At 32.1% G+C, this 24,392-nt stretch overlaps 5 protein-coding genes across 10 annotated transcripts in view; 3 read left to right on the forward strand and 2 right to left on the reverse strand.

Moving 5' to 3' along the window:
* sky (GTPase-activating protein skywalker) overlaps positions 1–3,137 on the forward strand; it is a 149,322-nt gene extending 146,185 nt beyond the window's left edge. For all 5 annotated transcript variants that reach the window (XM_068764756.1, XM_068764759.1, XM_068764762.1 and 2 more), the window contains one exon: positions 123–3,137. In XM_068764756.1, the coding sequence (XP_068620857.1) occupies positions 123–264 (142 nt within the window). In that variant the 3' untranslated portion in view covers positions 265–3,137. The remainder of the gene's footprint in view (positions 1–122) is intronic.
* Positions 3,138–3,950: 813 nt separating this feature from the next.
* On the reverse strand, positions 3,951–6,671 carry LOC137922264 (uncharacterized). Its single transcript, XM_068765226.1, has one exon. It carries the CDS (start codon positions 6,558–6,560, stop codon positions 5,280–5,282), a length of 1,281 nt encoding a protein of 426 aa, XP_068621327.1. The 5' UTR covers positions 6,561–6,671; the 3' UTR covers positions 3,951–5,279.
* Positions 6,672–7,371: 700 nt separating this feature from the next.
* LOC137922119 (la protein homolog) lies at positions 7,372–12,878 on the reverse strand. The gene is made up of 7 exons (XM_068764997.1): positions 12,734–12,878; positions 12,509–12,637; positions 10,707–10,873; positions 9,600–9,860; positions 8,896–9,039; positions 8,440–8,551; positions 7,372–8,043 (listed from the first exon to the last, which is right to left on the reverse strand). Exons 2-7 carry the CDS (start codon positions 12,627–12,629, stop codon positions 7,715–7,717), a joined length of 1,134 nt encoding a protein of 377 aa, XP_068621098.1. The 5' UTR covers positions 12,630–12,637; positions 12,734–12,878; the 3' UTR covers positions 7,372–7,714.
* A 496-nt stretch (positions 12,879–13,374) lies between these two features.
* On the forward strand, positions 13,375–15,961 carry LOC137922177 (protein asteroid-like). 2 transcript variants are annotated; one of them, XM_068765086.1, is made up of 2 exons: positions 13,375–13,536; positions 13,612–15,961. In XM_068765086.1, exon 2 carries the CDS (start codon positions 13,663–13,665, stop codon positions 15,865–15,867), a length of 2,205 nt encoding a protein of 734 aa, XP_068621187.1. In that variant the 5' UTR covers positions 13,375–13,536; positions 13,612–13,662; the 3' UTR covers positions 15,868–15,961. The 2 variants fall into 2 exon arrangements, with proteins under 2 accessions (XP_068621187.1, XP_068621186.1); XM_068765085.1 differs by having other exon boundaries at positions 13,375–13,520.
* A 1,727-nt stretch (positions 15,962–17,688) lies between these two features.
* LOC137922209 (caspase-3-like) lies at positions 17,689–23,311 on the forward strand. Its single transcript, XM_068765135.1, has 6 exons — positions 17,689–17,836; positions 18,387–18,536; positions 19,434–19,570; positions 20,122–20,297; positions 20,908–21,025; positions 22,404–23,311. The coding sequence occupies exons 1-6, from the start codon at positions 17,784–17,786 to the stop codon at positions 22,625–22,627; spliced, it is 858 nt and encodes a 285-aa protein (XP_068621236.1). The 5' UTR covers positions 17,689–17,783; the 3' UTR covers positions 22,628–23,311.
* Positions 23,312–24,392: the final 1,081 nt, after the last annotated feature.

Raw genomic sequence — 24,392 nt, forward strand, 5'->3', positions numbered from 1 at the left:
TTAAAAAAAGTGTAAATGTCACCTTTTGTTCCTAACCTCCTCATTTAGTTTTAAAATTACTTAGCACGATGTCAAGAGACTAAAGACTACATTAAGATTGTAACGTGTTTTTGTTTTTCCAGCGACGGCCAAGCGATATGGATGGACGAGAACATAAGGTTCGGCAAGACTGACCGCTGCTCGACCTTCAACAACCCGCCGCTGTGTCCCAGCGGCGACTTCGAGATTCGCGTGCTCGAGGTGTACGGTTTCTCGGGGGCTTAAGCCCGCCCATTGGTACGGAGAGTAATCTCGATATACTGTAATGTTGATGTTATTCCCGTGTGATAGTAGCACAGCCGGAACAAACCTCCCAACTGTTCGTCTCGCTATTGAAATTATTCATAAGTCCGAATATATTTCTTCGAACTCTTATCACGCTAACCTTCATATCGGTGTATTAATATACTTTAGAATTACAGCGTAGTGAGAAAATGATCTTTGCGAAATGTTGAAACGTGTCGGCGGCCATTTTGTAGTTGACGTTATGTCAATGCCGATGTATTGCGGACGGAAAATTTTAATCGATCGCCATTTCAACCATCGTAGAGTTTTATTGTGAAATAAATTCGTCTTTCTCTCGTTACGATTGTATGTTAGTATATATGTGATTATTTCGATAATCTGTTGCGAAATACGTGAAAGTTTTACATACGCGTATTGGGCAGCACTTCGCTGCGTTAACAGACTGTGTAGATGTATTCCTAAACTTATTGTGCGACTCAATAATTCGTGTGACCCCCGTAGCGTTTACCTGGCAACACAGCTGTCCGTACAAGACAACGAAAACGGGGACTTAGGTTGTTTATATATATATATATATATTTATATATTCAATGGTGTTTTAGATGTTTGTGTAAGTACAAAATGCATGTCGTACCTACTCGGATTCAATACGCTTAAACTGAAGCAATATGTATTTATGTGGCCTAGCCGTGCCGTTGAGATATTGGGTTCGTTGGTGTCGGTGTGAACATTCCAGTGATCGCCTTAAGGTCCTCGCAAACGACCGTAATGAAACACTAATAAAAGCAAAATGTATCTTATGCGGTAGACGTAAAGTTCAATGTAAGTTATTGGCAACGACAGTATTCGGTATTATGTAAAATTGAGTAGCCGCGTTATCGCTTGTAAGGCTTGTTTATATACTCGAACAGTAGTACATTCAATTGTCTTTGCTCACAAATATGTACCAAAGATGTTAATCGTAAGGAGGCAATTACGCGTTGTCCTGTTTCGAACGTATCATTAAATTACCCTCAAACTTAACGTATCTATCAATCACGCACATTAGTTCTGTAACAGACTGATGTAAAAGTTCATACGAGCTTTGTTTTATCGATCGATTTGAACAAGAATTTACAACATTAAATTATTTTGGGAAACATTTTTATCGCGACATGTAAGTCGTAATGTGTCATGAACACAACATTCGAAACAGGAGTCACTTGTAGGGTTACCAGTTAATAAGATAAATGTTGCCACGATAAAAAAATATCGGTAGATTAATACTACCAAAAAAAATAAGCACCTGTCATCTGGTAACCCTAGGAAACCAGCGTTTACCGTTGACATACCACGCGTCGCATAGTATTATTTACACATATTTGGTCGTTGATGTGCCAAAAATGGACCATTTAAAAAAATATGTATATTTACGAATTGGATGGGTTTTGGCTGTAGTATTGTTGGAATTTCGCTTTTCTCTATCTTCGTATAGTTAGTATTTACACATTATCTGTGTAGCTTCACTATATGACGAAACATAAAGTGGATTTAGATAAACTGTTTATTGAAATTCGAAGTATATTATTAAATTTTCTCTGTAATCACTTTAAGATACGATGGTAAATATAAATTACAATGCAATGTGTTACAGTTCAGCGTCACAAGTTACACAATAAACATATCCCTGTCAGTACAAATGGGGTTTTTACTTGCATTCATATCACTAGTGGGCTTGGTTTGGCTACATATTTGTAAATATATTTTTTTCCGTTCCCTTGTCTCTGCCCATCGAGTTGTCCGTGGATTCTTCAAAGTATTACATTTGTATGTTTTATATTTATTAAATTTACTATTTGTGAGTGAATTCCTCGTCCCAGTAAACTTTCGTTCGGACATTCGCGATGGGCAGAGCACGTTGGGAACGTAGCGCAAACGGAACCCCCGCGACGGTACTCGAAAGATAAGTTTATCAGAAGCCTAAGATTTGTTTTAAATTCAGATTATTTATGTAATTTATTGTGTAGGTATCGAGTATGTTTTGTAGTGTATATATAGCGTTCAAATAAAAGGTTACTTCTTTAATGGAACATCTATATACTATACATATTTGTTTAAAAGTATAATAGATCAGAAGTAATATTACAAAACGTTATCATGTAAATGTCTTCTAGTTTTCCGGCAGTAGTGTATAATATACACAAATTTTCGACCACAGACAATTGGTCGATTAATTTTACTAATGTCGATTTGTAGACAAAGATGGCAGTAAATTAGCAAAGTAACCTGTTATTTGGACACGTGTTTAATGTTTCTGCAGGCGGCGAGCGGCTCGGTCACGTGTTACAAGGATGCTATATTATTTGTTCGCTCAATGATTTGAGTGGCGCTGGCAGCACAGGCGCTCGAGTCGCCGGGACTTTCCCCGTTATTTTCTTTAAGTTGATGCCCCCGCCGCCCGCAGAGCGGCGCCACTCGTGATGTTGCTGTTAGCCGTTTTGTCGTTGATCAGTGTAAAGTCTAGTCTTTATCCTGTTTTTTATTCTTTAACGATATGATATCTAAATATTTACGAAAAGATATTTAAATCGAGCGCGCCCGCCTCGGCCGGGGCGGGCAGGCTCGTGGTTAGTTAGTGTATAAGTACATTTAATGTTAAATATACAGTTATTAATCTCTGTTCTCCCTTTCAGTATTTGTGTAGTTTTTGTTTTTGTATGCGTGGGGCGAATGCGCGTGAAGCTGCGAGGCCGCGGCGTACTGTTACATTCGAATAGTTGGTTTGACGCGCCCGTGCCGTGCGCGCGCGTCTGACTCGTTTATGATAATGTAAATGTTGCTTTATAATGTCTACAAAATATATAATCCCATACAAACAATGTACTTTTATTTACCACTCATAAACCCAATAACTTCTTAATACAGAATAAAGAAAACAAGAAAAAAGAAAAAAAAATTCAAACCCTATAGAGTTTATCAGATTTTCTCAGAAGGCAGCGCGTTACAAACTAAACTTAATTTTAAACTGACGATTTTAGATAAGTATAATGATAAAATGACTTGTCAAGGAATTCACATTTAGGCCACAAAATCATAACATTTTTAACGCCTTAATATTATTGAAAATATTCATTCGAATTCTGGGAATGTTGTAATGAAAAAATGGAAATAACCTGTATTTAAAAGTAATAAATGTTAAATAAAAGGAATACTAGAAATTAAATGCATCAAGAAATTCTAATTGTTGAACATGTCTCAGTAAAATTTTGTCATTACACAGCGTGATTGTATGTAAAAAGGGAAAAAGTTACTTTTTAAAGTAGAGCCCAGGGAAAGCTAATCATCATTTCAGCCATAGGATGTCCATTGCTAGACACCGACCTTCTCCATAGGTATCCATCAAGACCAGTTGGAAGCTGCACCCCGTGTCTACCTTTATAAGGTTCTATGCTGCGCGCACGGGTGACTGAAGCTACTCAATATTACTTTAACTCCAATCTGTACATTTGTCTCATACAATGTACAAACTACAGCTATAACAATGTGTAATTATTTTTAAGCTTAAATACCTCAAAAATGGTTTAATTTATTAAAAAATATGTGTAAACTACCTTATGTTAAAACTTATATAAAGAAATGGACGTCGAAATAAAACTACTGGAGCTGAATATTCACATATAATGCTCTTCATTTGAGTCATATGATGTCACCAGTTAGATTATAATATATACATATATGTAATAGGTTTCTACCATAGATATCCAGAGGGATGAGACCTGCATCTAGCATCATCCATCCACGTTGTGGATGATTTGTCAACCCATGACCTTAAGGTCCCAGCGGCCAATTGGCCAATGTCCTGGTAGTAAACAATGTGGCCCTGTAAATGGACAATTTCAATTTATCCATTAACTGGTCTATGTTGGATACTGCAGTTTGTCTATGAATCTCTATTCCTGATTTGATCTTTTAAAAAGAACTCAATTGTATTGTATTGTTTATGAAGATGTTAATGCTGTTAGCCCTAAGGCTTTTACAACTTCATCATTACTGAGTTCACAGAGTTGAAGGGTCCGTGAACTAGATAAAGAACCCAAGCATAACTATAGTTTCTTAAGCGACTATGAGCTTACTTATGGCCCATTTCTAGGTCCAGAGTAAGAGACTTTGTTATCTAAATCTTCACCAGTGACAAACTTTTGTTGCTAAGAACTGATGGATATTAAGGAGAGAATGATGTGTAAAACCAATCTGGCGTGTACTCAACACAGAAATAATGTACCATTTTCGACACAGTTCAAAATTATTATTTGAAAATAATACAAACATCTCAGATTAATAGTACCATCTTGTTAATGTTAATTTATGTGACACACACACACAAGACAATACTGAAGTGTCTATTAAAACGAATACATATTTTTAAAATCTCAATCTCTGTTTGTAACGTTGTGTGGATGTAAATTTGGTTAATATTACAATTAGTTTTTATATTTGTACACCCTGGTGGTAAAACATCCTGTTTCAAAAAATATATGATTATATATCTTAGAAAAAATCCTGTCACCTCAAAATCCTCACGTCCCTGGTATCCTCAAAATCCTGTCAATTAATGCTAGTACATTCTGATCACAAATAAGTTTAAGTTAGAAACGCTGAAGCATTGGGTGTCTTGCATAAAAAAAGGTTTATTTTCTATGAAGGTGATTTTGTAATACCAGAATATTTTGATATTTTTAGTAATAGCATCTTAAATATGTTGACGAAATAAATGGATAAAAACAAACATGGAACCTTAAAAAATTTCATTCAATACCAAAATTGAACACTTCAATATTTTATACAATCATCTGAGTCGACCACTGCTTTACAACTATTATCTAGTTTAAATCAGTCATGAAATTTCACTTGACAAATAATGATTATTTATAAATATAACCAATCCATTTTAATACAAATAGCTGTACATTTAAATTATTAAAAAATGTGTATTAAACAATTTTTATGAAAATAAGTTATGAGTCAACATTCTCATTTATTCTTGCCCTGTAATCTGCAGTCCTGTTAGATACAGCAGTCTTTATATCAACATCTGTTTGTGACATCAATATATCATCATATTCCTTGCCAATTTTATCCAAAACCTTCAAAAGGTTTTCCTGTGAACATTTCTGCATGTACATGCACATTGCAACACTTAACGGTGGCTTCATGTTTTTAACAAAATCTTGAAATTCTTCTTTATCTGCCTCCTCAAAATTACTGTCACCATTTTGATTTACTTTAGTTATAGATTGTAGAGCATTCCACATGTTATAACAATCATAAAACCATTCTTCTGGTCCACAGTCTTCACTCATAGGGATCAATGCTGTTATTGTGTTTATGCAGTCAATTAGATCTATCAAATCTGAATCAATTTCTTTATCTGCCACCAGTTTTGTTTCATAATATTTCAATACATTTTTCACTATTGTTGCAACATTTTCTTTACAATCATCCAATAGTTCCAGAGGTTTATCAAAGCTAACTAAATCTAAGGTCATCTGAAGACTTATAACAATAATCCTTTCCAATTCATCTTTTGAAAATGTGTCTTTTTGTGTAGAAGTTAGTTCAATAAACGCTGTGGTCAGAGAAGCAAGGGCATCTTTAGTTACAAAATGTTCGAAATATTTAACCCTAAATCTCTGTGTGTTACAGTATGAACATATGGTGTTATAATTTTCCAATGCTGTAACAAGCAGCTGTTTGTTTGAAGAGTTTTTAAGTATGAAATACAATGTGTTGGAATAAGAAACCTTTTCAAACATATTTATCCACAGTAGCATGTCATCACTATCTGTCGAAGGCAAACTGGAACTTACGAAGCGTAATAGTTGAATAAGTATTAAACTATCGTCAGTCTTACTATATTCAAGAAGTAAACATAAAAATGAGTCCATATTCAAAAGTGCTTTCACTGCCTCTTTCTGACAGCACATATTTCCTATTATACCGACGAATATTTCAATATAACGTGGGGATTCAATAATAGGCAATGCAAAATTGAAAAGGCTCAATACTTTGTGTTTTAAAAGGAACAGTACCACATCCCTTTCTACTGTCATGTCCCATAAGGTACAAATATCATCTTCGAAGGATTTTTCATTGATTTCATCCTTTAGCGAATCCAAGTTAGCTAATTTCAGTAATATTTTCAAAACGAAGCGTTCGCTGTACGCAGTATCTCCGATAACATCACCGGTTACCGCCGGGTTATCCGGTTCGTTCGATGATTCAGGATCAGATTTCATGATTTTCTTATACTTCACATAACCGAAAATAATATTTTCGACTAAAGCCAAAGACTAGTATACAAACGTTATTCTTAAATATAATGAAAATAAATATACATTTATCATAAATACCGCTTTACATCAGTTGACATTAATTGACAACTGGTTGTCAAAGTGTAACGGACAGATAATAATATTGATAAGTATTTACTGACAAAAAAATATTAATACATTTTGTATTTCAAGCCTCCTAGATACTAAATAATTAGGACTAATAGCAATATTAACTCTGGCTTTGTTACCGTAAATGTAGCCACCGTTGCTATTTTTCAATTTACCTCAAGAGAATATTTTCCTCTTAAACCATAGACAAGACAAGTTCATAGATGACCAAATTACATTGGAAATATTTGAGTTACATTTATCTAACGTTTAGATTTTAAACATTACCCAGTTTGTGCATGTTTAAAAATATCATCAGTTAGATGTTTTATTGATCTAGCAATTAAACTAGTGATGAAATATGGGACTATAATAGACAATACTCTAGACCACGAGCTTAGAATTCCAAATAAGCTATTTAGTTACTCTCTGCACTTCCAATAAACTGTAAATGCCATGAAGCATATGTTGAACTTTCTTAGAAAAAAATTATGGCAAGGATTGACTGACTTAACCTTTCTTCCTCAGCGCTTTTTCTAATAAAATCAACAATCACAATAACATAACTAATAATAATTGTCTACAATTAAGATAGTTGTATGTAAGTTTCAGAAATAGGATGTACCAATTAGGGAACTAATAAATAAAAAATAGAATAAAAAAGTACTTTCACTTAACATTTTATTTTAGCAGATTACATATTTAAACTCGGTTCCTTCAGCTGATTCACAACAGTAGTGGTAGGCTATTTAAATAACAATTACAAAGAAGCACTTAGATGTCATTACCATATGGAATAACTTTATATTATATGTTACCCGTGTACTTCTTTTGTTTAACAAAATATCCTTTTTAAAATTTAAAATATTTTGCGCAGATTATAATTGCACTAATGTATATCTATGTAATCATCACAGGTATATATTTTATAGGAAGTTTGTATAATTGTAACGTTATTTTAGTGAATTATTCTTTAATTAATGTTTGGAAAACTTATGAATAACTCTTAACTAGCTATCAGCCTTGACCTTAGCTGGTGGCGCTTCATCATGACGTTCTTGTTTTCGCTTCCTGTTCTGTTTTCCTTTACCATGTTTCCCCTTGTTTTGCTTAAAGTTTTTCTGACTCTTTCGGCGTTTGGACATTTCCTCAATAGTCTTATCTAAATATGCTTTTTCATCATCACCTTCTAATACTTTGAAAGCAACTTCAACTCCCTCTATTGTCAACTTGCCTTCTGGTATCTTCTCTGCTATTTCTTTGGCTGCATTTTCTTTAGAGAGACGCACCCAACCTTCTGAGTCACCCACTTTGAAGCTTATGAATGCAATTTCCGCACCTGATACAATATTTATATTTATACATTTTTGTAAAGGCAGTGTTACAATGATCATTTGTGTACTTTATGAGAACAATCTCTGAAGAAAATAATTAGACAGAATCAGATTAAGCTTTCCCTATAACAAACAGACAGGTTTTCTTTTTTTGTGGTGACTTTTACAAAACCCTTAATATAGTAATAGTGCACTTAAATATTAAGGTAATAATTGTAGTGTTTCAATATTGTATATAGTTGCCTACAAAAGAGTTACTGATATTATGAAGCTGCGAGATAGGTATAACAAACTTATCTTTATTTTCTATATTAAATATATTATTGTAATGGTATTTTATCTGATATTTGGCACAAATTATTAGAAATTAAAGATTAAAATAAATAAAAAGATGTCATTACCTAATGCTGTTAAAGCGTCTTTAATGTTTTCTCTGGTCATTTTTTCATTTCCTTGTCCAAAATGCAGTACTGTTCCTGTTGGTAATTTGAACTCTTCCTTCTCCTCTTTTCCCTGTTAAATAAATTCAAAACATGAGAATGTATAATGTTCTAATATTATTATATTATAGGTTATTCGATATACTAATGGCTAGTAAAATCTTTTATGAAAATATTTAAAAATACCCAGAGCAAACAATTCTAAACTGTTTTTAAGGTGATTCAATATAATGTAGCCTACTTTATTTTGGGCGGATCTGACCTGAATGCACCCAGGGAGTTCGGACATATATGTCCATAGGCATTTGACAGGTTAATGCATCTGAACAGCACACTTGTGTTGTTTGGGTATCAAACCATCAAGTAATGTCTTGGTCTTTAGTTAAGATTAGAATTCTACTATAAATATATACTTACTTCTTTTTGTTTATTTCTTTTATCTTTATGTTCTTTCTTAGCGGCATGTTCCTCTTGTTTCATCTGGAAATAATTTTCTTGCCAAAGTATAAGCAATTCCGTGTCTTTATATTTAAGACCTTTATTGGCAAGAAACTTTTCAGCCTGCAATAAAAATAGTACATACAAAAATTTGATTTTTACAACCAAAAGGGGAAATGAGTTCATAATTGGATAAAATTGAGTTACAAAATGAACACAAAGATGAATGACATTATTTAAATTTGTTACAACTCATGTTCTAGTAGGTATTTTGGTATTAGACTGTTTAAGTCATGAAAAGAGGTAATTTACATTACACACTTTACATGCAGGTTCCTCCTTGAATATATAATCAAAGTCATAAATTTACACTATTAACAGGTGGTGATAAGTTACCACCCAAGCATGTTCCATAGGCATAGGCAAGGATTTCGATAGGGTGTAATTGAGGTATTTACATGTATACAAATACTTTTAAGTTTTTTTAAGTATTGCCTTCAACAACATTTTTTATCATAGCTAAAATACATAAATAATATTTCAATATAAAAAGTTATTATTTTGCAAAAGTAAAATTAATAAAATTTTACTTAAAATATAATTTAATATAGTGTTTGTTTGGCATAACAATATTTTGAAAAGAAAAACAGATACTTTTACTACTCTTGTTATATGATATTTACCTGCTCTTTAGTCTTGAAAGTGGCAAAAACTGAACCCTTGAAATGTCTCGACTTTGTTTGACGATCTTGATACTTCCTCATTATAACATTCTCAACTTCATCAAACTGTTTAAAGAACTTCAGCAGGTCATCCAAGGTGGAATCTTTAGGGAAGCCTTTGGCATAAATGGTCCTGGCAACCATTTCCTTACGACGTTCCTCATTCATCTCTGGTATTGGTAGCTCGGGACTTCGTCTTACTTTCTTGTTGTCATCTGAAATCTAGAAAGAATAATGCTGTTGAAGACCCTTTATATTATACTTATATTTAATTTGCCAATGGCTATTCTGTACTATAGACATCAATATGAACATCAGAAAAAAAATCTATTTCATTTGGGAAACCTTGTCCTAAACCTAGTTAAGGTCAATGCTAGATGCATGCTTGAACTAATTGGGCATATTGGAAATTTATGAGGTATGTTCCAGCAGCAATGGACATCCAATGGCAATATCATACAGTATTTTTAAAATGTGTAAGCCTACACATGTTTGTCTATTAGAATCAACAGCTTTGCCACGTTTTAGGCGGCAGACTGTTGCCATTTAGCCAAGAGCTCTATCACCATTATCATATCTGCGAATAAATGCCTTCTTCTAGGCACAGGCTTCCCCTAAAGATTGTCATGATGAACAATCTTGGTCTGCCCACATCAAGATTTCAACCGACCTCTGTATAATAATTAAAATTACGAGCTTTATTGAAAGGCACAGCATGGTTAAAGTTGATACTTCATGGAGTGCCTGGGTTGCAAGGGCTCCAAAGAAGGTACCCTAGCTTGAACTGTCACTCATTAAAAGTCTGATTTTAGGGCGCTTGCATAAAACCATTGCTTTTCACTTGTAATAATTACATTATTAATGTAACATTATACATGATCTTGGAGTTAAACTACTGCAAAGCAGTTTTTTGCACAAGGGTATCTCATTACCATTTGCATAAAAGCAAAAAATCATAAGTTATAAATAAAGAAGGTGATTTTCTATTACCTTATAGATATTATATTTAAGATTTTCCAAAAAAAAAAGAAGAAATTCTCCTAGAAAAATTATTTTATAACAACTAACCTCTAGAAGTCCCGATGTTGATTTGAGTAGAGCATTTACAATAATTTCAGTGTCTGTAGATAATTTGGCAAGTCTGTTGAACTTAATGAGGATGTCCAGAGGTACCCAGCCATCATCAAGTGTAACCTGTTCTCTTAAAAACTTGTCCCTTGGAAGATTGGCATCACCTGTGTAAGCAAAACAATCAGCACTACAATACTACTGCAATTGTACCATTTCTTTTTTACACTAAGCCATCAAGCAAGAACATAGTGAAATTATGCACAAAAGAATGATTAACAACTGACAATACCACACTGTGATTGCCAATCCAGTTGCCAAGTGCTTGGGGGATTTATCTATGCCTTATGCTTTGCAGTGTGCATGAATAGGCCAATACAACAATACCAGTGGTGTGACCATAGTATTGCTAAGTAGCTAATGACAACACTTTAGTAAGATTTATTTATTTATTTAAGTTTAGTAAGAAAAGGACCAATATATAGCTATTTCTGCCAATGCATTAGTAGTCGTGCAATAAAGTGCACTACTGTGTTTAACACTTTAGTATCTAGTATTATGTTGTTGTTTCCTTTAACTATTGTTAATAAATGTAAATAAACAAAAAAAAATTAAGTTATATTTATTTGCACATGTGCATCTTTAAAATTTCATCAAGCTAGAGGCACAGGGTTGTGAACAAATTATCGCTGCAGAGGCCACACCAATAAATTCTAATAAGACATTCAGATAGCAAAGTAAAGGGTACAAAACATATACAACAATGGTGTCATGCAGATTGAGACATAATTACAATTTTCAATTTCATTCATAGGATATGTTATTGTTCTTGTAATGGTTTATTTCACTATTTATGAGCTCAAAACTTTTAACGATTTACCAGCTAACTATAGCGGTTACTTTCAATCATATAAATTAGAGGGACTGGAAAGTAATGTCGTTTCTGTAGACACACCTTACAGAAAAACCAATTGATTTTTACTGCTCCGGCATTGATAATTTGTACACTATATGGCAAAAGATTGTTTAAACGAAGGTGAATATACTGTTGATAAGAAATAAAACCTTATTAAAAATGACATCTTGTGAATTTAACTAAAGAAGTGGCATTACTTTCCAGTCCCCCTAATACTTTAGTTATAACCTTCCTTGATTTATTTAATGTTATCAACACTGCACACAAAGAATTTTTGCATATACCAGTAACTCAAGTTAATTTCGGTCATATTTCAGGAAAATTTTTACAAGGACTTTTAAATGATTGTTAAGAAAAAAATTACAATTTTGGTCTATCAATAATCAGGTAAAATTAGCAACAGCATTGTGTCCATATTGCTCATGCAATATATGCAAAATTTTTGCATTGGTCGATGTCATGATAGCTTTGCTGATATGTAATAAGTGTTGTGTACATAAGTGTAAAGATATAATACAACTTTGTTTATTGTAATTGAAATATGAAAGTACTCTTGTATTGTTATATTATGAATTAGATTAGATTTTATGATAATAGTGAATATATATATATATATATATATATATATATATATATATATATATATATATATATATATATATATATATATATATATATATATATATATATATATATATAAATATATTCCTAACAATATGACATTTCTCTTAATTACTTGCCTAGTGATACACTAGTTAGGTATAAAGGTAATCTTGGGCATGGTGACTTTTAATTTCTTCCGCAGTACAATATTTATCATTAAAAAAGGCAAAACACCAAAAATTGTAGTTACTCGAGAATTACTACGAACAGACATTAAACTTACTAAAGTAATATTCGACTTGGCGGATGATGGAAGTTTCCAATTCTGTTTCTTCTTCGGTGTTATTCTCTTTACCACCCTCCTGACCGTTGCTTTCAGTCGCGATTTCCTTCTCCTCGGTCATTGCAACGCCTGCATAAATAAAAGCGTTGCATTATGTACAATCCATGCGTGGGGTGATAACCCAAAAATGTTGTGTAAATGATACAATTAATACTTAATACTTACAGTTAGTTTCGAGAATATTAAAGAAATAAACGAGTAAATCACAACTCAGTCGAAGCAGAGTTTATATTAAAACACGTGTTGTAATTTTCTCTGAACACGAACACGCCGGTGTGAAATCTTGATTCGTATGTGGACGACAGATAGATGACAGAATGACTGTGTTGCATGCAAAAAACCCCTTGTGTTTCTTTTATATTGCCATTATAAAAAATCTTGAAGTTTAAAAAAAATTATTATATTATAATTTCTATATGGTTTGACATTTTTACGACTTATCTAAGTGCGTAATTGATGTCCTTACTGCAAAAACAAACTGTGCTATTTTTTAAACCTTTTTTTATTTTAATACAATATCAGACTTTAATTGTAGTTAACTCAAAACTAATATTATATTTCACATAACCTAAGAAGTTATATAAAAGTTAATCATTTATAACTTTTCTAGCTAGTATCCACTGAAAAGAAATCTTTACATTACTTATAAACAAAATCTAAAGCGTCCTGCTTTAGATTTTGTTTTGTTGCTTTAGATTTTGTTTGAACTTTATATGTATATCTATTTTTGCATGTTAAGCTTTTTGTTTACAATTGACTAGTGACATCTGGTGGTAGAAATAATAAGTTTTTTAGAATGACACACCATGTGTTTATTTTTAACTAATTGATAAATTGTGTATATTAAGTGATAAATACCTCAAAAACTTTACGAAAGCAATTTCTATGTACACTAAATTGTGGTCCTTACCCAATGGTACTATGAAACTGCGATCAAATTTAAAAAATACAGGTTATATTTTCTTAGCGTACGTAATGAAAATATTTTTATGTAATTAAGTCAGTAAAATAGTTAAAATTTACCTTTTTTATTTTCGTTACAGATAAAGTATTTAAGATTAATGATAAGTGCATCAAATAAATGATACCTTAATATGGGTGTTAGAGGCTTAACCACGTATATAAACTGCAACCAAGATGCTTTCCTACGTAAACATTATCTTCACGATTCTAATCTTGTTATAGATGGGCACAGTCTGTGTGCACAGCTGTACCGCACGATTAATTTGTTTTCAGCCTTCGGTGGCGATTACGATAGATTTGCATCTTATGTTAAGACATTCTTTAAAAACTTGCGAAAATGCAAAATTACTCCATATGTTCTTTTCGATGGAAGTTACGAAACAAGAAAGCTCAAAACAACACATAACAGATTAAGATCGAAAATATACGGGGCATCACGATTAGATCCCATCACGCAAACTAGCTTGCAAATATTTCCTTACCTTCTGCGAGATGTTTTCAAAGAAGTTCTGTGTGAAATGATGATACCTTATACAGTTTGCGAATTTGAAGCCGATGAAGAAATTGCTACTATGGCCCGTCATCTCAATTGCCCTGTACTTAGTTATGATTCCGATTTCTTCATTTTTAATGTACTTTATATACCTTTTAATACATTTGAAATGAAACCAAAACAAATAATAATCAATGACAGTAAAGTTCATGTGATCGAATGTAAGATTTATAAAGTAGAGTATTTAGTTAAATACTTTGGAGGTTTAAAAGAAGAACTATTACCATTGCTAGCAACACTACTTGGCAATGATTTTGTTGAAACACGAGTATTCAAAAAGTTCTTTTCGCAATTAAAACTACAAAAGAGTAAAAAGAAAAAAAATGAACAACAGAAAAGTATTCATGCACTGTTTAAATGGCTGCAGAGTGAAACACTTGATTCAGCCATTGCAAAAATATTAGGGAGACTTAAAAAAGGTCAGAAAAATAAAGCATTTTCCATTATTACAAAGAGCATAAATGCCTACCATCAAACACATTGTCGATCTTTAAAATATTTCAATATTTCTGATGATGTGCCTGCAGTTAAAGTATCTATTGAAATGCCAGAAAATATTGACAGTGATTGGGAAGAAAGCTGTGATGGAAGTGAAAATGAAGAATGCAGTGATAATGATGATAAATCTAGTGCTTCATTGGATGAAGAGACCACAGATTTTGATAAAGAAAATGATGATATTTTTGATTCTATACCAAAATGGTTTGTGGAAGCTGTCCGTTGCAACTATATCCCTCACTCTTATATTAATCTTTATACACATCATTTACATTTTTGTTCACCACAAGCTGAAGATTACTCTGATAAGGACTCATTCCTGTGTGCTTTGCCTATAATGAGATATGCATTTGATATCCTTACAGATTTCAGTCATGAAAATTTTGTTTATGTTAGCAGGGAAAATGAATGCAATTATCAAAGACTGTTGGTTGGAAAGGAATATTCTATATCAAGACCATCGGAAACAACATACAGTGAATTATCAGATGAGGAATTAAAGAAATACTTTTACCATTTGATTGATCAAAAACTGCCAATGTTGGATTATAATGTAATAGAATTATTGCCATCAAATTTTCAATTGTTTATGATATCCATGCTGTGGTGGATAGCAAACTGCAGTGTTCCTCTATCTCATGTTTATAGTTTAATATTATGTTATGTATTTCTCGATTGTGTCGATGAAAAAACTGGGACATTCCGTGGTCATAACTTTTTTAATAACAAATATTCCAAGAAACTGGAGGAGATTAAGAAGAGACCTATTGTAGACACTTCACCTGATGAACCATTTTTAAATAAACATAAGATGCAATATGACGATTGTCTGATTGCAGCTAGTGTACTGTTAAAACATTTTGAAATAGATGACAGTATAAGAAAGAAACCAAAAAGCTATGATGTAAAAAAGGTTCATTCATTTGCACAATTTCAGTGTGTCTTGAACCAGATTAACAGCCTGAATGTATTGTGCCATAGTCCCTTCAAATGTACAACATATTTTAAATCCTACAATGGTACATTTGTTTATAACATAGCTTTGAAACTCGAGAATCAACCAGAACCAATGAAATATCTGGAACAATATTTAAAAGGTGCGACAACTGTTTTAATGTTTTATAAGAGTGTATGTGAAATATTCAACAAATGTATGAATACAATGAATTTGGCAACTGTGAAATGGAGTAAACGTAAGAAGCAATCTAAACGAAAAAAACAAACAGACAAAGATAATGACATCACATTTATTGTAGAGGGATTTGAGTCCAATGTTGTTATATAAATAAATCACTCTATATTTGCATGTTTTGATATGATTGTACATTTATTTCCTGTACTCTAAATTTGAATTTTTACATTTTCTATAAAGGAACTTTACATATTTTTGTTGTTTTATTTAACTTCATGTTATGAGCTAACAAAAATTAAAAGTAGGTCTTTCTGGTCACCTTTTTTAGTGCCTTACTCATGACTTCTTGAAAATAATGTTATTGTATCGGCCCTGCTCATCATGTGATAACATTCTTGTCACATACACAATGATTTTGTTCAACCTGAAGCAGGCAGTAAAATTTCTTATTGTGTTAGGGGCACTAGAGGTACTCATAACTCTTTTATGTAGAAGAATGTTATGCAGAAAGTTATAGTGAAACATTATTAGTATTTACATTAGTCTTGAAACTTTTGTCTTAACGAAATTATTTTATAAGAAAAATCAAGAAAACCCCAAATTTACTATAGAATTATTGGTTATGGATGCAAAAGCTTTTGAGCTCATTTATTAACAAAAAGTTTGTCATCTAATAATAAATCATCCTGTTAAAGTGATTACTGTGAAAAAGGTAACTATCAGGTTTATTGAATAAGTTTAATTCAGATAAGATAAATGCAGCATATAACAAATGAAATTATTAGTTTTAGTGTTTTGTATATTAAAATTATTACGTATTAAATTTTATTATCCATTACTGCAGACTCTCCTGGCACAACTAGATCTGTCACATTTCTATAGAAAAAAACAAATAAATGTTTTATTGTTTAATTTGAAATGAAATTTTTGGAGTGATTATTTATACAGGTTGGTTGAAAAAATTGTAAAACTTTAATGCGTTTTGCTCACATATAAGCTATACATTCACCTTAAAGATGTTTTCCCTCTCATATATAAACAGCTTTTTTTTACATTTTTGCTATTATCATTGTATTTTTAATTTCTGAAAACATTGATTTTTGTGTAAACGGTGCACCTATCCCCTTAAAGCAGTATTTTCCACCAATTTTGCGTTATGCATCAAATTAGCCTTTCTAAAATTCTTATGCCTCTCTATGTAACATACATAATTTTTATATTAAAGCGAAAGGGTTAAACTCGTGTCGAGTTCACTTTCGAATTGCCCCCTATGGGGCGAGCACCCCACGTTGGAAAACACTGCTATAAAACTTTTACACCTATATTTGATGGCTCTGTATTTTAATTGTTAATAAATGTTACTATTAGTGGCCCAATTTCAATAAAAAAACGAGTGAAAATAAATATTTTCAAGTTATGCGGCCAATTACTATAAATGGATGATTGAAGAGCTTTGCAAAGTAGTCAACCTGTACCACAACACTAAACGTCACATACCAACATTAGTGAAAATGATGTATCTTATAATAACAGAGCTTTTACACAGAATAATGTGGCCAAGATTGATATGATACCTGATCAGGTTTACTTATTTACTATATTAGTTTATTAAACATAAATAATGTTTATTCATCAGTCATAAGTAGTTTAAATAAAGAGCATATAATTTTTTCAAAGTAATCACTGAAATACAATGTGAAGTAGTAGTACTATAGTGGTACTATAGGGATAAACTTGTTTCAACTTGTCCGTATTCGTTTAAAATTTTCCTTATTATAATAACTGTCATATATGAAATGTCATATATGATAAAAATATATATTAGTACGTTGCAATGTTATCATAATAGGAACACTCGAAATCTTATCGCAATGTGAATCCATCTGCACTTATCAATTTTACCGCTTGCTGTTGTGAAATTGAGGATTGGTGCAAAAATATTCTTATCTGAATATAACCAAATATATTACGAGTTAATACATCGGTTGTGTGTGATACATTCGTGAAATATAAATAAACTTTTAGTTATAATAATTACGTCATTGTTGTTGGTTGTGCAAAATTTTATCATGGATGAAAGTTTTGCCGATGTGACTCCATGTTTTCCCGCGTCAAATTCTAGGTAATCCAAGTTCATAATGTCGCTTTAGATCTTAATATTGTTTATTTTATAATATGATATATCTATAAATATTTTAAATAAATTGTAAGTTGTGAGATTCGTTCCTTTATTATAATTAAACATTTAGTTGTTATAATTACGTCATTGTCGAGGCCTAAAATAAAATTCAGAAAGTTTTGCGGACATAATTCTTGGCTTTTTCGCATTAAGTCCAAGGTTACTTTTTTAACGGTTGATAATGTCGCTCTATAAGCAATACTCATTATTATTTATTTTGTGATGTTTACGTTTAAGACTGTACGCATAATTCATAATACAACAGAAAACAAAATGTAACAGTTACATTATTTTCAATGAAATATTTATGTAAAAAACCTATCTAGTTATTATATTAGTATAGTTGATAATATTTACTGAGGATTCATAGATAATTAAATTTAAAATTTATACAGTTAATAATTTTTTTATCGATGATACCATTTAATAAATAAGAGCTATGATTGGTAACTTTTGGCTAACGAATTTTAATTTTTTTATATTTTCATTGCAGTGAAAATAATAATGATGCTGAAAATAAAACTGGAAAAGTAACTAAACTACAACCGAAATTCAATCCTGACGACATATTTTACGACATGACGGGTGATAAATATCTCGTAATCTTCAATCATACGACTTTTAAGAGCACCCGTTATTTTTAGTAAGTTAATTAAAAATATTGTTATATGAGAATGAATGGTAACATTGTATGGTCCAAGTTTTAAAGTCCAAAACTAGCACCGTTTCCGGTTTAAAGTAATTGAAAAAAGGCATTAAGCATTGTCAAGTCACTACTTTTCAGCCGATAGATGCCCACTATAAGGCGTAAGCCTTCCGAAAAAAATAACTATGACTGATTTCGATAATTGTCTCTATTATATATTGATAATCATCAATTATTATCGCAAAAAAAATATTTTGGAGCGGTAATATTTTTGATTTAATAAAGTACATAATCAAAAAACCCTGAACACACGCCTGAATATAATTTAAACATAAAAAGTTGCTATTTTAGTATTCAGGCGCTTATAGATGTTTTTAGTGTAATGTAAATTTTTATACTTTCGATTTTGTTGGGTGATTTAAATATAAAAATAAACGTACCTGTATTATGTACGTGTAGTAAATAAGTAAATCAAAAATATCATCATTAAAATTTCAGTCGGATAACGTTCACTGCTGAATATAGGCCTACTCCAAACATATAACATAATAATATAGAACAAATAGAAACAGTTGTACATCCAGCGTATTACGACCTTGGTAAAGTCGTATGTCCATCATGTGTTTGGACGCTATTCGTTTGCTGGTCTTTGGTCTTAAATCAAGATCCTTAAGACTCCTGTGGCCATCAGTTTTATGTACTATACGTCATGTCCATTATGGATTAAAAAAATAACACAATTTCAAATATGACTTTTATATGTTAGGTTAGGCTCGCAAATGCTTAATCCTTTCAAGCTTGGCTTTGATTCACATTATTCCAAGATCAGCGTGTAGTTTTCGTATTTTACGACGGTAAGTTGAGCACTAAATAGTTCTATATTCATGTGTGTAGCTTTCAAAAGCCGACGTCGCGAGTAGGCACCGACAAAGACGTGGCGTCACTTAAGAAGACATTCTCCACCTTAGGATACAAGGTGCTCACGTACCAGGACTTGGAACACGGGGAGATACTTAACAAGATGCTGGAAAGTAAGCTCAATCATGATATAACAATAACTTAATTATTACATTTCAATGTATGTACTTGTATAGGTCATTCTGTTTTACTTACTTTCTTTCAACTATTAGGATTTCTGATTTTTGAACTCAGTTTCTAAAATCAAAATTTAAAAAATATTCATACGAAAATCGGGCGTAAGGTATTATACATATATAAGAACAAATTTTACTAAAAAGAGTAGACTCATCTTTTATCTGTTAAACGTTCACTGCTGGGCATAGATCCGCCACAGAGCCTTCCGATGTATTAAATCGACTTTAAGTTACATCTTTTTTAAACGAATTATGTTAGCATCATGCAATCTTGAACTTTTCTGAAAGAAAAGACGTTATTTTAACAACGGTCTCAGAAACTTCTTTTACATTCGAGTCTACCTGAACTGTGTTATCACCTATAAACATAATTACAAGCCCAATAACACTACTGAATGTTTGATATATTGTTGATTCAGTTATCATTCCTTTTCCATTCATTCCTTTTAAATGAAAGGGTATTAATAAATAATATTAATTATTTTCAGTCAGTCGTTTGGACCACACTACCACTTCTAGCTTATGCATTGCAATTTTAACCCACGGGGACAAAGGAGGCCATTTGTTCGCAGCCGACCGACCTTATGATTTTAGCGACCTCACTAAAATGCTGGAAAATGGAGACCAAGGCCTGGTGAATAAACCGAAACTCTTCTTCATTCAGGTGAAATGATAAAATATTTTTATGGATAACTTAAAAGTATACCAGATGATAAATGTATTAATCCAAGGTAAAGTATCTCTGCAAGTTATATTTGAAATTTAATAAAGTTAAGTTATATTTAAAAAAAAAAATGAAAAAAATACGTCTCAAGTTTTCATATAAAATATAAATGAACTTTTTCCTCGATCTATTTTTTATCTATTTATTTCCATTATTGAACAATAAGTTTGTACTGACGAATATTGCAGGTTTATTGCAGCCTAATGTACAAAATATTTAAATTAGAAATTTTTCATGTCGTCGCTGTGACCCTTAAATTTCGTTTCGTTTTCAAATTACATATTATATATTCAAATTATACATACTACATATTAAAATTAACTATGGGAATTATATTTCCCTGGAGACTTCGTAATGGCAGAATTAATTGGCGAGTCGCATTTCAAAAGAAAAAAAAACATAAATGTAAGATATATTAGCGTTGATCATTTTAATTAAGACGATTGGACATTCAACCTTTTAAATCATTTACATACACAATTAACGACCCTGAATGAATGTAAAAGGCACAGAATCTATATATGTAAATTAACTGATATTCAATATTCAGGCATGCCGGGGAATTGACGTTGATTCGGGAAGAACTGTTCAAATCGACGGTGACGATAGTGTGATTTTCCACGTACCGTCGCATGCTGACTTTTTTGTCTACCATTCGACTGTTGAGGGTATGATTTAATTAATTCTATTATTTTACCGGAGGTAACACTTTCAAATTAAGAACAGTTTTAATGTCTAAAGGCGTAAGCCAGATGTATAATCTTAAGTGCGACCGCTTTCTCTTTCTTGCAATGTTGTACAAAGTAATTTTTTTATGTCGTGTCACCTATAAGGAATATATAACAGAACCTTTATTTCTACGGTAACTTTTAATGTACTTTTAACTAATGTGGCTTGCTGGTGTACCTTAATAAATAAATTATACATCGGGTCACACTTAGTTTTCACTTCTGTACGTCAAGAGGAGAATGCCAGAAGAGACGAATTTGTTAAAAATAGAATCATATTGAAGTCATCTAATGACTTCTTTCAATTTCAAGCAACTAGAGTCCAAGAACAGTTGTGTTATGTGAAGAATCCACATCATGAATTTGGCGACTTACAAATACGGCGAAACAGTTAAAACTTTAGACGAAGCTTTTAAGAAGGTCCAAGACCTTAGTGAGTAAGTCTAGGTTAAGCGCCTTTTATGCTTTGTCATCTCAAATTCAAAAAAAAAACGCAATCATATACTAGAGATACGACAAATAATTAAGAGGTATAGCGAAGGCAGAGGTCAGCAGAAGAAAACTGAGACTTCCGATCGTAGGACCCGGGTTTGATTCCCGGAATGCAACCTTATATGATTCACACGTGTGCATTAATTATATAGAATTTTCACTGCTTAGAAACAAGTTTCCAGAGGATGGGCAGCAGCGTTCTCTGCGTATAATAATCGCGCCGAACAAGCGTAGTGGTTATGATATGTTCCTCGTAAATTTATTTGGAGGAGATCAATGCCCTGCAGTGGGCGTCTATGGGCTGAAACAACGAGAGGTATAACAGTGAAATATCTTTATGACCCGCTGAAGGTCAAAGGGCAAATAAGGTGTTTCATGGAACGGGTTTCTGAGAGTAGCATTGTTGGGATCCTTTAATATTTGGTTAGGTAGGGAGAGGAACGTGGTCGATGAAGGTGAACGGCAACACATTGCAAGGCACTTAAACCTATGAGTCGTCAGTCCTGAACACCGTATCCAGCTCCTCTTCCTACAACGCGATGATCCAGGCACCTGCACGGTGAATCTTAAATAGTGAACGTTTCTGATTTCGTATTTTTGATTTTTGTCATGTATTCTATTAGTTTATCTTTATGTAGTAGTTTTCGTTGTGCAATTTCTTTTTGTTTTTGTCCAATTCTAGATTACAATCTTAAATATTGTTAAAATATAGTTATATCAAAAATGGTAAATGACACTCGCCAATTGGTACATTATTTTTCTATAAATAATAATTTTTAGTCAATGTTAATTGAATAAGGAAAAATGAAATATAACACATTTTCAGGTTATGCCGCCTATCGCAATGTAAAAGGATCTTTCTTCATTCAGGAGCTTTGCGAAGTAATCGATCAGTATCACAACGCTTTAGATGTTCTTCACATAGCAACGTTAGTGAACAGAAAGGTTGCGTATGATTACAGCACTTACACACCGAGAAACGCCGCCACGAATGATAAGAAACAGATGCCTGAAGCGCGTTACACATTGACCAAATTATTTAAGTTTTAATTCAAATAATATTTATTTTGATTAGTGCTATTTTAACTTTTAGCTTGCATTTATTTATGACAATACACTAACACTATAATCATAATGCTGTGTTTTAATTTAACTTAGTTGTTATAAAAATTTTGCAACACCATTTACATAACCGTTTTATTTTTTAGTGTGGCAACACAGTTACTCTGCCTTAATGTTGCCAAATCTTTAATATACCAATTGCGCTTTTATGTTAAAATTAATTATAAGAGAGCTTAATTTGACTTTTAAAAATGCTGTCATTTAATTTGAAAAAAATAATAATAAGAGATATAGTACAAACACTAATGCGTAAAAACTGGCTCCAGCGACAAGTTATTGTCATTGAAAAGTGAAGTGTCATAATGTTATACAACAATATAAAAATATTAGTGTTGGATTTTAGTGTTAATTTTCAAATAATTTATTGTTTGTCAAAAAGTAATAAAAAGAAGATTAAGGTACGGGTTATCGAAACACATATTTAAACACTAATACATTTATGCTACAGATAATGTTGATTGTTGTTATAATTATAATATGTTTTAAATATTATTCGCTTTATTCGGACTTTGAATTTAGTTTTAATATTAATAAAAACAATTTATAATGATTTTAGTTTCTTGAATTATGTCACTGGCAGAAAGTTCAAAAGTTAGATGACATGTCAACGTTTAAAAAATATAATATGTTTTGCTCAAATCGATGTAATCGATCTCTCTTTGTATTTGTTTAACTAAGTACTTATATGATATGCACCAATAAAGTTTCTGCACATAATATGTTTTATTTTATTTGACTATTTCTGATTTATATTCAACAGTGAGTTAACTCCTTTAGTTGTAATGAATTATTATAACAAAAGCCGAGAAGGTAAAAAAAGTTCAATAATTCTAAATTCAAAATATCTTTATTCAAATAGGCCACTAGTACTTTTGAATCGTCGTTTATTTTAACATTACGAGTAGTAAGTGCCACCAGCTCTAAATGTTCATCTGCTGAGAAGACTGCTACTTGGTTTTGGTTAAAGTTGATGCTGTTAGCTCGGTGGATTTTATAGCTTCATCGGAACTGAGTTCACGGAGCAGAAGGGACCGCGAACTTAAAAATAAAACAGTAGCTGGACAGACGCAATCCAGTTGTACGATGACGTTCGTACGTAGTAAACCGATCTACCCGAGTAGAGCTGTGTAGTGTTGATGTGTGTATGCGGCTTGGGACGGCAGCGTGAACCACAAGCGAGCCAAGGATGGATCGGGCGGCTGCCCCCAGCTGAGAAGAGCCGGCTAGAAAGTAGATCCTCGCTGTTAAACGGCTAGAAATATTCTTGTAGCTAGAATATTTTCCTACGTCACAACTAACTATATACTATGTAATAAATAGTTATGTGTGTCGACAGCGGCAAAGTTTTAACATATAATTAAGTTTATGTAAATACAAAATTACTTCATTCATGTCTATATACGATGTCGTCCCTGAGCCAAGCCTGAAGACCAAACTAGCCCTATTGGATTGTCTTAAATAACGATTGTCATTGGTCACCATCTTAAATAATTTCTTGGAGTAGTCATATAAACAGGGAGTCCGGTGGCAGAATTCATATTTCAAATTAAATTTTTTTTTAACTTTTACACGAGGGAGAAGAAAACGAAAGTATTAGATTTCTTACTCATGCGGGTTTTTAATCACGGTATTGTATTGAACGAAAGAATAACGCATGTTCACTATCGAAGCATATTGAAAGGCCAATAATTAG

The sequence above is a fragment of the Battus philenor genome, unplaced genomic scaffold (genome assembly GCF_028537555.1).
Source record: "Battus philenor isolate CCGP_79_NKW_IND1 unplaced genomic scaffold, ilBatPhil1.0.hap1 SCAF_2, whole genome shotgun sequence".
NCBI lineage: Eukaryota > Metazoa > Arthropoda > Insecta > Lepidoptera > Papilionidae > Battus > Battus philenor.